This window comes from Biomphalaria glabrata, chromosome 2, assembly GCF_947242115.1.
Source record: "Biomphalaria glabrata chromosome 2, xgBioGlab47.1, whole genome shotgun sequence".
NCBI lineage: Eukaryota > Metazoa > Mollusca > Gastropoda > Planorbidae > Biomphalaria > Biomphalaria glabrata.
In genome coordinates, this window is record NC_074712.1 from 4,375,661 (window position 1) to 4,392,339 (window position 16,679).

At 33.5% G+C, this 16,679-nt stretch overlaps 1 protein-coding gene across 1 annotated transcript; it reads right to left on the reverse strand.

The window, feature by feature from the left end:
• Nucleotides 1-317: 317 nt before the first annotated feature.
• LOC106063883 (CDGSH iron-sulfur domain-containing protein 2 homolog B-like) lies at nucleotides 318-11,103 on the reverse strand. The gene is made up of 4 exons (XM_013222360.2): nucleotides 10,973-11,103; nucleotides 5,847-5,959; nucleotides 2,835-2,939; nucleotides 318-1,615 (listed from the first exon to the last, which is right to left on the reverse strand). The coding sequence occupies exons 1-4, from the start codon at nucleotides 11,067-11,069 to the stop codon at nucleotides 1,523-1,525; spliced, it is 408 nt and encodes a 135-aa protein (XP_013077814.2). The 5' UTR covers nucleotides 11,070-11,103; the 3' UTR covers nucleotides 318-1,522.
• Nucleotides 11,104-16,679: the final 5,576 nt, after the last annotated feature.

Here is a 16,679-nt window from a genome sequence, read left to right on the forward strand (position 1 = left end):
ACAAACAAACAAATGAAACAATAAATAAATACCCTGCGCATTGACAGATAAACTTATAAGATCTAATTGTTGAAACTATACATACAACATTAACAATGAGTAAAGAAGTGCTAAAAGTATTATAAATATTGTTTTTTTTTAAATCAGTATATTAATTCAAAGAATGTAAGAGGTTTAGGCTATCTTCTTCTAGCCAGCTTTTTGCTCCTGAGCTGTGAGCTCTTTTGGGCTATAGAAATTCAATTCTGAAGGAACATCAGAAAGAAGTTAAACGCAAACAAATTAATAAATGAAATGAAGTGCTGAAGGTATATCTATTTGGTTTTTATAAGTATATTTATTCCAAGATTGCATTAAAGCAAAATTTCCAACAAAGTACAAAAAAGTTTTCATCATTGCGTCTCAAGAGGAATTCAAACAATAATTTGTTAGGAATGTAAAAAAAAAATACCTTTAAAAACAACAACTTCAAGATTCATAAGATAGAAAACAAAAACACAATGTTATTGCCATTACATTTCGTTTTGAATGATTGTAATCAAATTACAAAAAAAAAAAAAAAAAAAAAATAAATTAACAAAAACGAAGTTTACTAAAGATACTTCTAGTATACTAGTACAACAATGAAACTAACTAATAAGACAGCGAACGAAATTAATTAAATTGTATTTAGAGTAATTAATACAAAATTCTAATCATCTATTACAATAAACTAATAGTTATACTGACCTACAATTATGATAATAATCTACTGTTAATGTACTCTACATGGCAGTTTATTCAAGTGTACATTCAACCAGATCTATAACAATTTGTACAGAAGTAACTCAAAGTTACACTCACCATTTCTTTGCAATAAAAAGTGTTACATAAAAAAAGGAAAATAATTCAGAAAGCACTAGAAGGCAAGGAAAATGAAAATAGCAAACAACATTTGATCAACATAAAATAACAGAAAGCATGCAATGAACAGCTTCAACACAACAAACAGAAATGCTGGATGGGTTTCAACAACGTTGAGTATTGAGCTGTATAACTATTAGGAGCATAGTTTGTAAACAATCTCAAACACACAAACATATTCTCATGTAGACTTTCAGAGATAAACCCAAATTTAAACATTCAATCTCTAAGCCTTGTACCCTTTAAACATTCAATAGTAATTTTATATATGCATGTTTGAGAGCAGACTTACAAACAAAGGTAATAAACAAAATTTTTCACATCGACTCACAACTTCATAGTACTAATAAAAGATTAAAGCATGTATATAGATATAGTCACATCATGTGTAAGTCGTAAGTTGTTTGATAAGTGCTGCTGGGTTTAATTACTTCTTTTCTTAACACAAAACTACAGTGTAGACATCACCGACACAAAATGTGTAGAGTACACTTGGTACATTTCAACTTTGTTTACAAATTGGTTTATGGAATTTTTTTCCTCTAGACTCACCAAGAACCAAACAACCTTGAAGCACAGACATTTCCAGATGAGACAACTCAGTGCAGGCTATCTGTGTTTATTTTTCCTCTCCTCTACGCAGCAGAAGTGGGCCAACATTGTCCTTGGTGTCTTCATTGTGTTGGTTGTGAGAACCATCGCACAGTGGAAACTGGGAAATAAAATTGAAACATGAGGGTTACTTACTAACTTAGAGTTAGGTCCTAAGACAGTGCATTGGGGGAGCAAGCTGTCTCTACAAAGATGTCACGGGCAATGTCTCAAACCTCTATTTTTTTTTTAGATTATCAAAATAATTTTGTGTGTGTGTATGTGTCAAACAAAGATTTACATCTATTTTTAGAAAGCAAAAAAAAAAAAGTATTTCGAAGATTTTATTCATACACGAAAAAGGGAGACAAACTACTAAGTTCTGAATAGAGGACCCTAACCCAACTCTTCATTTCAAACAGATTGAATGAACTGTTTCAGCACTGTTGCAACCATAATCAAATCTTTTATTTTAAGTTATAATAATTTATTAATTATCTTGTACATGGTAAAAATTGTGCGAGTTTTGCTTTATTTTTACACACATAAATTTCCATCAACCTTATCCAAGTCATTAAATTTTTTAAAATGCTATTTTAAAGTAAAATTTTAATTTGAAAAAGACAAAGCACATAACACAAAATCTTTTTTTTACATTTGTAATTCAAAAAGTATGAATAGATGTAGCCTTTTCACTTAGGGGTCCGTGGGCCAGTTTTGACTAGATAAATGAAATTTTGGATATTTGGCACATCGAAACATTCTAGGCCATGTTGTGCCCATAATTACTCAAGGATTACTTCTTCTAAATAGGCCAAAAAGTTTTAGCTCTTTCTCTCTGTAATTATTTTCCACATTCTGTAATTATTTTCCACATTTCGATAAAATTATTCATTTTGCTCATTTTTGTTTCATTACCATTTATGATTCATTATGATTTAACTTCAATAACTTTTTTGTATGTAATCAGGAAATGTTATAATAGGTATATAATTAAAGAAGAATGCATGCTCTTTTTATAGAACAAAAAATTAAAGTTTATAAAACCAAAAATTAATTTAATTTAATGGGGTCAAATCAACGTTGGTATCATCAGGGGTGAAAGTGTTGAAACCACTGTATTTTTTAATAAAATTGTATATTTTTTTCAAGTTAAAATTATTTTTTTATGTGGCCCTAGATTGATAGAAATGTAGATGGTATTACTTAACTTATAATTTCTAATTCTTTTTTAACTAGTTTCTTAAAATTTAAGTTTTTTTTTTTTTTAGTATTACAAACATTAAAACAAAATATTGAAGGCAATAAACATGGATACTAAGTGCAATGTCTAAGCTAACCTTCTTTGATCTCCAGCACCTACAGAATGCAATTTTGTCTCCAAGATCTTCAATGTCCATCTGAGTAACCACTTTAGGGTCTTCTTTCATCAGAGATAGATTGACCTGAATCCAACAAACAAATAATGGTAGAAGATTTCTAAGTCATTCACCTAAATAAAAACCGTAGCGAAAAGCATGAAATGTTTATCACCAAAGTTTCCTACCAAAGTAAGACAAGTTTTACTACAAAATAAATATTTTAAAAACATTTTATATATTCTTCTTCTTCATCGTTCTCATTGTTATGTTGGAGTGTTCATATGACTAGACCAATACATGAGATGAACTGCGCAGTGGTTTCCAAATCAGGGAGCTCTGCATATAGTTTTCTTTATATTGGGGTGATTTGGGGCCAATGTCTTATACGGGCCTCTTGGTAAAGAGAGCAGTTTTGGAGGACGTGGTTGGCATTCTCTGGTGATACTCCACATGGGCAGATTTCACTGGTTCCAATTTTGAGCTTCTGGTACATGTGTTGTCGCATTCTGTTGTGTCCGGTCCTGAGTCAAAAGATTAGACGTTGGTCTTGTCAGGATAGCTTATACTAAGCGTCATCTTTCTTGTGTTTTGGATGAGAGCTCGTCCATTTCTCATTTATTTTATTTACAATTAATTTCTTCATTTCTTCTGGATATAGTGCAGAGTTTATTTGTGAGTTAGTTCTCCCACTCTTGGCGAGTGTGTCAGCCTTCTCATTTCCTTCTAGTGGTATATGAGCTGGTATCCATTGAATAACAGTTTTTTTGCTGTTGTTGTTGAGCTTTGTAAGTGCTGTTTTGAGGTTTTTAGTATAAGAGGAATCAGAGTTATGTAAGTTTTGGAGGGTTGTTTTCGCATCGGTTAGAAAGACAATCTGACTGTGAGGGGAACTTGGATGATTTGCTAGCATGGTAGCAGCTAGTGCTTCCCTTTCTGCTCTGTGACTGTCAGAGAGCTCTCCAGTTGCAATGGACTTTTCTAGTTTTCCTCCATCTGGCCATTCGATAATTATTCCAGCTCCTCCATTTGTGGTGGCTTTATGAGATGAGCCATCCGTGTAAACTCTGATCCACTGATTGCTAGGGTTATTGGTATGTAGAAAACAGTTCACTATTTCCTTGAGCTCTGTTGGTCTGTAATCAGATTTTCTTTTTATGTTTTCAATATGGTCCCTTAACGTAGGAAGAAGGCTTTCGTCCCAGGGTGGAGATTCATTACAGTGTATCGAGGATTCCAGAGCAATTTTTTCAAGATGGTGTTGTTTTTTTTTTAGGTTTAGAGATTTCAGTATGAAATTGGTCCTTTTGAGACGGTTTTTTGTGCCAGTTTTGTGGATTTTTGTTCTGAGTGGGTGCCTCTCCAAGGTTTCCAATTTAGTGAATTGGGAAAGGATTTTTATTTCTCTTCTTTCATCCAGTGAGATAAGGGCAGCGGTTTCCTCCATAGCTCTTATGGGTGTTGTTTTATATATTGAAAACGTGTATTTTTAAACAATTTCTTACCCTATTCAATTAAGAAAATGTATATATGCAATAGCTTAAACGTTATTGCAGTGGCATAGCTAGGGTGGGGGAGGTCCAAATTTGAAAGTCCCCTAAGACACCCACTTGAGGGAGCCCTCAAATGAATGTCCTAATTTCTTTTACATTAAATATTATGCCATTGCTGAGGTTATCTTGCGTGGAGTCATTGATCTAGATGATGTTATAGAGGCATGACTTGAGGCGATATGAATCAAGATTTGTCACTTGTGCAATTAAACAATGGAATTATTTACTTAAAGAGTCTTAATGATTATTTTTAGTAAAATTTTACTTATATACTGTACCTATTGGAATTTAGATTTATATATTTATTATTGTAATGTACTAGTTTAGAGAGTAGGTTAGTTTTGTTCAACAAATATATTGTGTATAGTTTTATAACTGTAAAAGTAATGACGTAGAAAGATAGAATAATGAGTAGTATACTTTGGCGAATAAGAGACCAACATGATGTTTATCTAGAAGTAGGCTGTTTTGAATAGTAGTTAGAAATAGCAACGTTTTAGGAAGACTGGACGGATTTCCAAGTGTTAAATAAAGTGCCATTGTATACCAGTGAAACTAGTTATTAAGTATATTTCTATTTTGTAATGTTCTGTGGCTAATGAGAAGTAATAATTAGTAAGAAGTGAAGTCAGATGATATTAGCCCATAACATTATCTACATTAACTCATGTCATGATGTTAAAATGCGGTGTCCCCTAAATAGGTCAAGTCCCACAGGTCCCTGAATCCTTAGCTATGCCACTGCGTTATTGAACTTCATTCATGTTCTAAGTTATTTGCTCTATGAGACCTTAAAGTCAACGAGGCTGATAAATAAAGTAAACCTATTTCTAAAGCAGGACTATGGCCAAACACATCAACATTTCCTTTTAAATGTCAAGTACTTATTACAACTAGAAGGATGGCCAGGATCTTCTTCAAGGCCCGAATTGAAAATCCTAAAATCAAGAACACTATGAAGTCAAAATACCAGATAATATATTTGAATTAGCATTGAAATTTTATTTTGGAGCCTAATACTGTAATATGTTTCTTTAATTCCTTTTCTGAAACATGAAAAAAGAAATTTATATTTGCTGTTTTGTGCAATAAGGTTAAGACGAATGTTATACAGTTCTATAAAATGTTAATATCTTTTTATTTTATTTGCTGTTATTTTCATAGCCTCTAAAAACCTAAGTTCTCTGACAAAATTGGCTATGAGCATCATCATTCGCATAGGTGTAACGCTAGAGATCTATATGAAAAGACCCTTACAGGGTCAACTATACAAATGTTAGTTTTTAACAAAATTACAATTGAGCAATTAAAATTAGACCTAGGAAGGTTAGTCCAAATTAACTTGAGCACATCTGTCTTAATTATTTCATTTAACTATGTATTTGAATCAACATAGATGAACATTTTGCCCTCCCCTAAAACAAACAAAATGTAATACTACCTTAGGCTTTGGAACTGCTCTGCGGCGACGGCGACTGCATATCGTATGAATCATTGCATACAGAATAAATGTCACAGTCAAAAAGAAAGGCACCAAGGCAAACCATTCCTCACCTTTAAGTATGAGAGAAACAAAAGCATTTTATAATGAAATACATTAATATAACTATGATCTGTAGATCTAAATAGTATGTTCAATTTATGTTCTAAAAACAAAATGAAACTTGAAAAGAAATCTATTAGAAGTTTTTGAAGCATTTTATCAAAGTGAAAAGTAAAATAATTAATAGTACTTGATTTTATAAAGTTCTTTATCTTATGTGTTGAAAGAGGCTTCCTGGGAGATTATAGTTCAGAAGCCATAGCCTGTTATCAAGGAAAGAGCTGTTCCATTGTTACTCCCAGCATCTTAAGAAAATGGTTTGAAAATACTAGATTTAGATCTAATTGCATTGATTGAACCCAGTTTATTAACAAACCCTGAAATTATAATGCAGATATCATAGATGAAATGATCTGCAAGCAGTTGTAAAATGTCCACAGATTTTTTATCTTTTATGGTGTCCTCAACTGACCTTTAACTTTTTTAAAAATCTAGTTTCGGTTCAAATCCTTTTTTTTTTAATTTATTTTAATGGAAATCTAGAAGGCTAGTTTAATTGTATAATTTAATATAATGCTAGTCCCTAATAGGTAGACAGGCTAACTATCAATAGAAAAAAATTAACTAAAAACGTGAGCAGAATATTTGTTAATGAACTAGATGTCAATGAGCCGTTCCATTTTTTTTTGGTGAACCAATCGAGTAATCTAGACTAGACTAGGTCTAGATCTCTAGAGTTTACCTGACAACACAAGGTGACAGAATCAATAAAAAAAAATAAACACTTTTAGACACTTTAGTCTTAGTATTTAAATAGTAAATAATCTAAGACTTAGACTAGTGAAGTATGATGATATAATGATGCATGGGCGTAGATAGGAAATTTATAATTTGGTGGAGTCTCAGGGGGCTTGAGTCTAAATTTACTTTGTGGGCCTAGCTGCATTGTGCGTAAAAAACACATGTGTTTAGATTTAACCTCTAGACTCTACTACTCTCTAGAATCTCAATTTTACTCTAGAGTCTAGATCTAATCAATTATCAAGTCCTCTCTAGAGACTAGATCTAATCAATTATCAAGTCCTCTCTAGAGACTAGTCTAGATGATGATCTAGTAGAGTTAACTCTAGTACTACTACTAGTACTACTCTACTAGATCTAGTACTAGATTAAGTAGTAGGGTACTTCTGTAGCAGATCTAGACTAGATCTTGCTAGCAGTAGAATCTGGCTCTAGTCTAGTAGATCTAGATCTAGTAGTAGTAGAAATCTAGTAGATCTATTCTATATCTAGTCTATTAGTACTATTAAATTTATTATATTATAAATCTACTTTTAACTTTATTGTCTATATGACTCTATCTAGACTCTAACTCTTGTCTAGAGTAGTAGATCTAGACCTAGAATCTAGAGTCAGAGATGATCAATAACCGCAATGATTAATGATCTACTATTCTAGTGACTAGAGTCTAGATCTAGATTCTAGACTAGATCTAGTTTAGTTATCTAGTAGTCCTTAGACTAGACTACTAGAGTACTTAATTACCTCTTAAATAAAAACTAAAACTTAAAGACTAGATCTAAATCTAGACTTCACTTCTATAAAGACTTAGTGACTTTGACTTAGACAGACTTACTCCTTAGCCTTAGACTTAGATCTAGTTAGTAGTACACTGTACACAGTACATTCAGTACGTCAGTAGAGTTGAGTCTGAGTAGCAGTGGCAGTAGGTGTAAAAACTATTCTAAACTAGAGTCAGAGTCTAGTAGTAGTAGTAGTAGTAGTACTAGAGTAGACTAGTACTAGTACTACTACTTTAACTACTTAGTCTACTTACTACTAGAGTAGTCATTGACTTGTCTTGGTCACTTGGACTAAGTTGGACTTGACTCATTTCGGAGTCATTTACTATAAGGCGGAAAACAGATTCTCTATTGAAAATGCATTTTTCGAGTTCAATATTCATTATCTCTGAATATAGACCATCTGTGGTATATTTGCTTTTACTGATGGATAGATCTATGTTTCTGGAAGCTTCATTAGCAAAATTTTTTTGAAATTCGTTTTTATATGGAATTTGTGCATTTGTGAATATCATGAAGTATTGCCAAAAAGACAGACAACATTTACTTCTGGATTTATGTGATCCCATTTCAAAAGGTAAGAAACATATTTTAGAAATATAACTCATGTATAAAATACATACTTAGTATTTAAAAATGATTGTTATACACCATAAAGAAAAAAAAAAGTAAATAAAATGCTTCTTTTGTCTTAAATTTAAAAAAAAAATAGCCTCGATGCAATTTTTGAAGTTGTGATGTCGCCAAACAATGTGTACATTTTTTTTTTAATATAAATTACATTTTGCCGATTTTCGTTTCAAAACACTTATTTTTGTATTTCTATCATCATAATTATTTATTTTTTTTATTTTTTGGTTATTTAAAATAAAAAAATATTTATAAAATCTCGTTTTTTTTAACACCAATCAGAATGGAGGTCGCCGGAATTGACTTCATGACCTCCCGTTCAAAGTGCTTTTTTTTTTTGTCATTCGCTCAGAAATATTCGAAGCGATAATTCTAGCAAAGGTAATTATAGACAGAATCTATTACAGATAATTCAGTTCATAATATCAACTGCTTAGTTAATTATTCTGCTTTAATAATAGGATGTCGTTTTCTTCAATAATTAACTTCAAGGACGGGAACACGGGTATCTATCTTTAGCCAGGCGCGCGCGATAAAAACAAACAAACACACGTTTTGACTTAGTCAACCTGAAGGCGCACCTCTGAATTGAGATCTTAGTCTGTAAAAGCTAAAAACCTATAATTTTTAAATTAATATCGACTATTACGGCAATTATTTTACTTTAATATTGGTGCATTGCATGCGTCATAAAATCGGCCCGGCAATGCGATGTTTCAGCGCGAGGGGGGGGGGGGGCACATTTTGAACTTAGATTTTAGATCTAAATTAATCTATCTCTAGATCTATAATAGTTTCTACAGATCTAGATCTATAAAGACTAGATCTTAACCATATTTTAAAATCAATCTAGCGAAATGCTTTTAGATTAGTTAGACATAGATCGATCTCTAGGTCTAGGACTAGATCTAGGTCACTGGACTTAGACTCTGAGATTAGATTAGTCTAGATCTAGTCATTAGAGTTAATAAGCGTGAAATTATTTAAATATTTACTGATCTAGATCTAAATTCTCTTATCAGGATAGATTAGATCTAGAACTAGATGATTTAGATCTATATTTATATAATTTAGTCATTTCTAGTAGATAGTCTCTGATAGTCAAGTAGCGATGTACAAATTACACACGTGGATCAAGAATCAAGACCGTAGTGATCTAGTCTAAGTCTAAATGTAGACTCTAGGTCTTAGATCTATATAATTTATATAGCCTTATATCTACGTCTAAATATAATTCATAGTAAGACTTAGGACTAGATTTTAACATGGAAAAAAATCTGAGATCTAAATCTACTATCTAGTCATTTCTAGATCTAGTAACTAGTACTACTAGTAGATAGTCAATTAGCGATGTACACGTGTGGATCTAGGAATCTAAATGTAGATTAGATCTAAGATTTTATACATCTAAATCTAATTCATAGGATCTTATAAACTCAGTAGGGTTAAATTAGATCTGATCTCTAGATCTACATCTTAAATTACTTAAAGTGGAAAAAATCTAGATCTAGTCAATTATAAACAAGAGTAGAAGAGATTCAATAGACATAGTGACATAGTTAAAAATAACAACAAACACATATTAACCAAATTATAAAAGTTGTTTTTATTTCTTTTCTCAGCAACAGTTACTACAGATACAAAGATTGAGATTATTTGAGATAGTAAACAGAATAGTCAATAGATATAGATCATGCACCATGCAAGTTAAGCTTTATTAGGTCTAACTCTAAGTAGAGTACTCTAGACCTAGATCTAAAAAGTGATCAAGAACTAGAATAGATCTAAATCTTGATAATATTTCATTTAATATTAGATCTTTTCTAGTCTAAAATTATACATATCTATAACCTTTATCTAAAATTGATATAAATAGTATCATGTTAAAACATGAAGATAAGAGAAAAAAAAAAAGACTTTTTATTGGTAGCGTGGGCCGAAGAGGGGGCTTATTTATTAATTATAAATACTTTTTAAGGTTGTTGTTTTTTTTTTCAAATGTTATATAAATATACTTTACTTTGTGACATAGTTTTAAGCAAATAATATTGTGAATTTGTGAAATTCATGGATTATTGGACATATCTTCTGTGAATTATGGATTTTTCATTATTAGGGGTAAGTGTGTTTGACCTCATTATTTTTTGTTAAATACTTGTCTGATGATAATGAATTTACTTTTTTTGGATTCCTCTCTTCTTGGGCATTAAAATTGATACATAATATGTCTAAACTGATTATGTTTTTGTTATTTAGGATAATGATAAAGTATAATTTGCAACCTAATTTTTTTTACGGAGGGGGTGGGGTCTGGGGTGGCTCAATTAATTTGCATAAATGACTTAAAAAACTTATTTTTATATTTTTTTCAAATGTTCTATAAATATACTTTACTTTGGGATATATTTTTCTATAAATAATATTGTGAATTTGTGAAATTCATGGATTATGGGACATATCTTCTGTGAGTGATGAATTTTTCATTATTAGGGGTAAGTGTGTTTGACCTCATTTTTTCAAGTTAAATAATTGTCTGTTGCTTCTGATTTTATTTTTTTTGAATTCCTCTATTCTTGGGCAATAAATTTGATATATAATATGTCAATAAAAGTAATTTTTAAATTGGTCAAAAAAATGGTCCTTAAAGTAGAATGTTGAGAGCTCAATCTGTTTTCCGCCATAAACTATAATAAACTATAGATCTACTATCTAGTTAGTAAATACTTCCTTAGAGTTAGATCTAGATTCTGGAATATTCTAGACCATCTGTCAAAAATTTTTAAAGAAAACTTTTACTTCTAAAAAACTTACTTTTGGTATTTGCAAATCCTGCAAAATTTTTGGGAAGCGGCAGAGATCTTAAATATTTGGGAAGTTGTACCTTGAACAAAGTGTAGAGAGACTCCATTTTCTTTTTGTAAGGGAGATAACACTTTTCACATTCACATACATATCTAATAATTTTCTTTTCGAGTTACTTCCCCGGAATTTTTCTAGAATTTAGATATATAAATTTTCTAGTTCAGTGAGGCTCAATTTAAGTTCCGAGGGCCGAATTCGGTCTGTGACACGGACAATACGGCCCAAAAATTTTTTTACGCACACGCTAGTTTCCATTGGACTCGACAATTTTTAGCCATTACTCGCGCCCATTACTGATACAAACTAGATTAACTGATAAAATTACACGTAATATAAGCCTTCTTAAATGTTTTTATTGTTAGAATTTATGTTTATTACAAGACTGGGATTTTAAATTTCGGCACTTTTAGAGCGCCTCTGAGTCCGCTCAACTCTAATAGGTTTATGATTTCCGTTGGGTTTAGTAACCGAAAATATTCCAAACCATGTTAAATACAAACTGATAAAAATTGTTTAACTTTGCATACTATTATTATAGCTTTTATATAGCGCTACTTTCATGCTAGACCATGCTCAGAGCGCTTTTGGTCCAATCTCATTTGTGGACCGGTGGGGGGGAGGGGGTATCTAGGAGTTTGTTTTCCGTGCAGCCTTTAGGCGCTCAGTAAACACAACTCTGCCCGAGTCGGGTGTCGAACCTCGAGCTCCCTTCTAGGTAGCCAAGCCAAGTTCAAGCGCACTTGGCCTCTCGACCATAAGATAAAGGCGGTTGAACATGACAACTTGCTCGTTAACCTTTAGGACAGTGCCAAGGTATTGTAAAATTTGCACTATTTCTATGTTACAGAAATCAATATCCTTCTTCTAAATATCAGTATAGGCAAATTCTTTTGAATACTAAATGCAAAAAAAAAACAACAACAAAAAAACAACAACCAAAGAAATGTTTCTGTAACAGAAACAGTGCCTTTATCCTTCTTTTCCTGACGAAATCTCGATTATCATTTCTTTATGGTTGTTTTTTTTTTTTTTTTTTTTTGTTTTTTTTTTTTGCATTTAGTATTCAAAAGAATTTGCCTATACTGATATTTAGAAGAAGGAGAAGAGGAAGGAAGTCATTTTGTTAATTATATATATTTTTTTAATTTGATAAAATTTGTCTTTCTCAAATTGTCATAAACAAGGCCTAAGTGTTGTAGATCTAGACAGGGTCGGCCTGAGGCCACTGCAAACTTTGCGGCTGCAGTGAGCTCCGCAATCTCATAGGCCATTATAACTTATACATTATGAAAGGATTTCCAAGGCCTACAGATTTCCCTGGGCCTTCTGGAAATCTTTTGAAATTGCAGAATATACGAAAACGTCTTGGAAATCGCCTGAAATTATTAAAATCACATAAAAATCTACAGAAAAATAGACAGAATTATCATTTTTGGGTGCCAATCCTACGCGCAATAAAAATAAAAACGGCATTGTCAGCTTTCATTAAATGGAAAAATGTATTTTCTAATACAAAATCCTACTTTTGACATTATGCTAATCCCTATACCCACACTGGGCCGCGCGCAATCTGTTTCGCATAGAGCCCCTCAATCGTAAGGGCCGGCCCTGGATCTAGATCTTGGCTTGCTTCTAGAGCTCTAAATTTAGATCTACTATCTATAAATCAATTAATTCTGAAAAAAAATTCACATATTTATTTGAATTAAACTAGGCCTATAGGCCTACATATTTTAAAATGATGGTAAAATTTGATTCAAGCTTGTCTACAGATTACATTTCATTTAAGAAAGAATATAGGACATAACAATTTACCAAACTTAATAAATTTGATTGTTTTTTTTTTGTGGTTTTTTTTATATGTAAGAACAATGTGTAGTTTTATAAGAAAGTGTGTCCTCAGTTTGATGCCCCCCACCACTTGCGGCCCGCACCAGAGTTTCGTCCCTAGGAGACATTCATGTGCGTAGCATAAACCAATCCTGGGTTGCTCGTGCGTCTATAGACATCGCTTGTGCAGTACTTTATGTTCGGTACCAAATTAGTTACAAGAGCTGTCAAAGCTGATAGTCCCATTGGCTAAGAAACTCCACTGCTGATTTTTTCCTTCAGCAGGACTCCTGAAGCCTCACAGTAGCCAATTAGAGGTCTGAAATAAGAGTAGCCTGCATCTTCCCAAGATGAGTTGCTTTTCTATTCTGACGAACCAAGACCATTCATTATAGAAGGCCTCGACACTGACCTGTGACTTAACAACCTGTGGGCATTTTAGACCAATACCTCGCTGCCACGTCGTACAGACCTGTGAAGTAGAAACGCGCTATTGGTCTAAATTGCCCACAGGTTATGACGTCGCAGGTCAGTGTTCAGGCCTTCTGTAACGATTGGTCTCGGGGGAACTCAAACTACCACACACACATGCTCACACATACACACACACACACACACGCTCACACACACACATGCTCACACATACACACACAGACACACACACGCTCACACACACATACACACACACACATACACATGCTCACACATACACACACACACATGCTCACACATGCTCACACATACACACACACATACACATGCTCACACATACACACACACATGCTCACACATACACACACATACACACACACATACACATGCTCACACATACACACACATGCTCACACATACACACACATGCTCACACATACACACACAGACACACACACGCTCACACATGCTCACACATACACACACAGACCAACACACACATGCTCACACATGCTCACACACACACATACACATGCTCACACACACACACATGCTCACACATACACACACATGCTCACACACACACACATACACATGCTCACACATATACACATAGACAGACACACACATACACATGCTCACACATACACACACACATGCTCACACATACACACACATGCTCACACATACACACACACACACACATAGACACATACACGTTGCGTCACTACGCAAAGAAGAACAATTATTATTTGTTAATACTGTTTAGTAAATTTATTATTAAAAACAAGTGTTGGACAGATTTTCTGAAAAGTAAATTGTCCAATAAAAATATCAAACTAAAGACCTTGACCTCATAAGCGTCTCTGCTGCACACAACGACAGGAGCACTTCTGAACTTTTTCGTACAGTTCCCTCCAGGCGATCAAACGCCATCCGTAAAGTAAAGGGTTGCTGACTCCATGAGCGGTCAAGAGGCTGGACACTAGAATACCAAACCAGTTCTTTACGAACTGGACTCTGTCATTCACCCAAATGGTTCCGTAAATCATCTCAATGAGGAGAGGAAAGGCCAAGAAACACGAGCACCAGGTCATAATGGCCAAAGTTTTGCTGGTGCCTGATCTACTTCGTCTGCCGCTTAATGGACACTTACTTATAGTTTGGGCAACCATCCCAGGTTTATTGTGCTTGCTCCTTGCTGGATTTTCGCTAAAATGTGATTCAGTCTGCGCTTTACATTTAACGGTATCGATTCCAGCTTTAGAATCGATACATTGCTCTACATTTACATTAGTCTGATTACTTTGTTCCAGTAGAACATTCTGGTGTTTAATTTTACTTGATATTAATTTAGGGTCTATTTGTTTGAGAAAACTCGTTGAAACAGCAGAGCTATCTACTCTCAGATCACGATTACGAGACATGGTTAACGCCATTGTGTCTGTCTTAATATTCGATGTTGACGGAATGGGATCATTGTATTTTATATTCCTGTATTCGCGCGTCGTTCCTGTCACGTGTTCTTTGCTTATGTCTTGACAGCGAGAGTTGCCCGCATCGACTTGCGGGCGGATCGCAGAGTCCACGCTGAAAACGTGAGGAAGCCTTGCGCTCCCCTGGAAATTAATTTCCCTGTTGCGACGCCGTATTCTCATGCAGACTTTGGCGTTCAGCGTTATAATTACCAGACTGCTGGTTAAGCAAATTCCACAAGCCGTGGCCATGCCGCTCCGAGGGACAATGACGAGAACATAGCAAGGCAAGCCGGGCTCGAAAGTCAACCCTAGGCAAGCTAAAGACAGAAGGTACCCAGTAAAGCAGCTAGCTACAAGAGCGGATGTACACCGGAACACAGTCAGGATCACGTTACAGTGGAATGGATAAAACACAGCCAGATAGTTGTGCAAAGAGAGCTGGATTGCGATGAAGTACGAGACGATGACCGAAGTGACCATTATGTACGTGGTCACCCAACAGTTGATGGTCTCGCTGACAAGCGTCCACCTCGGGTTACCCAGCAGCACGAGACTGGCGTTGAAGCCCAGGTCGTTCAGAGCGAGACCAATCATGGTCACTCGGAGCGTGAGCCGAACTCTACGATCTAAAGATAAATACAGGACAGCTGTTCCGTTTAGAACTATTCCAAACACCCCGATGCAGATGTAACGTGATCGAGCCTTTTTTGTGTCTTCAAATTCAAAGACAGTGAAATTAACAGCTGCCGTGACATCCTCTCTACTAGTCATTCTGAAACAATAAAGTTCGACAATTAAATTTAGATCTAAATAATAAAACAATTATTTTGCTGAAGATGCAAACATCGACACTTTACTGCTTCGACTCTTATTGAAATTATTTCGCATTTTTAATTTCTATTAACAATAATTCATACATGGAAACAACTATATAAAAAAAAAGCAAGCTTACTGGTGTATCCGATGTAAAGAATACGGAAGTGTTAACAAATATAGTATTTTAATAAATAATTAAGAATGTTTCTACCATAGATTTATATATATTGTATCTAGACTGGAGGTGGGGATCTTTTAAAACTACAAAAAATGTAAGTTTTTTTTTAAAAGTTGAAACAAGTCTTTGTTTTGTAAAGTAGCTAGAAGATTAATTTTTGTTTCAACCCTAATCTATGTAACATATAATTTAATTTTTTAGATCTAGATCTAGTAATTGAACATCAAAAAATATGAGTACTCTCGTCTCATAATTATTGTTTTTTTAATTTTTAGATAGGTAAGCTAGAAATATCTAGGTAATCAATCTATTTAAATGAACATAAGATGATTAAAATCGACAGACATGAATTATCTCGATCTAGGATATTTGAAACATTATCTCAATGCAAACTAACAGGAAAATGGCTTTGTTTCATATATTAGCGTGAATATATGGTTCTGTGATTAATAGCCCATTCTAAAGAAAATCCGAGAAATGATTTTACATTATTTCTAAACTTTGAAATCTAAAGATCATTACTTTTCTAAGACAGAAAAGATTAATTGGGACGACTTCCCTTACAGCTTGAAAAAGAGTTACGTACATAAAAATCTATATATAAAGGCCTGTGAATTGATTAATCGCGGATAAGAATTTGTTTCCGATTTCCAGTCTATAATACACACAATGAAAGTTTACTGCTTTGACTCTTAATAAAAATTATTTCGCATTTTTAATTATTTCTATTTACTAATAATTTAGAATAGGAGATCTTCATACATGGAGACAAATCTATAAAAGGCAAGCTTATTGGTTATACGGAAGTGTTGACAAATATAGTATTTTAATAAATAATTTAAGAATTTGTTTACACTTTTCAGCACTGTAGAATCAAATTACTAAGCTCGTCGCACAAAGTAATATTTATTTTGTAGTTGGC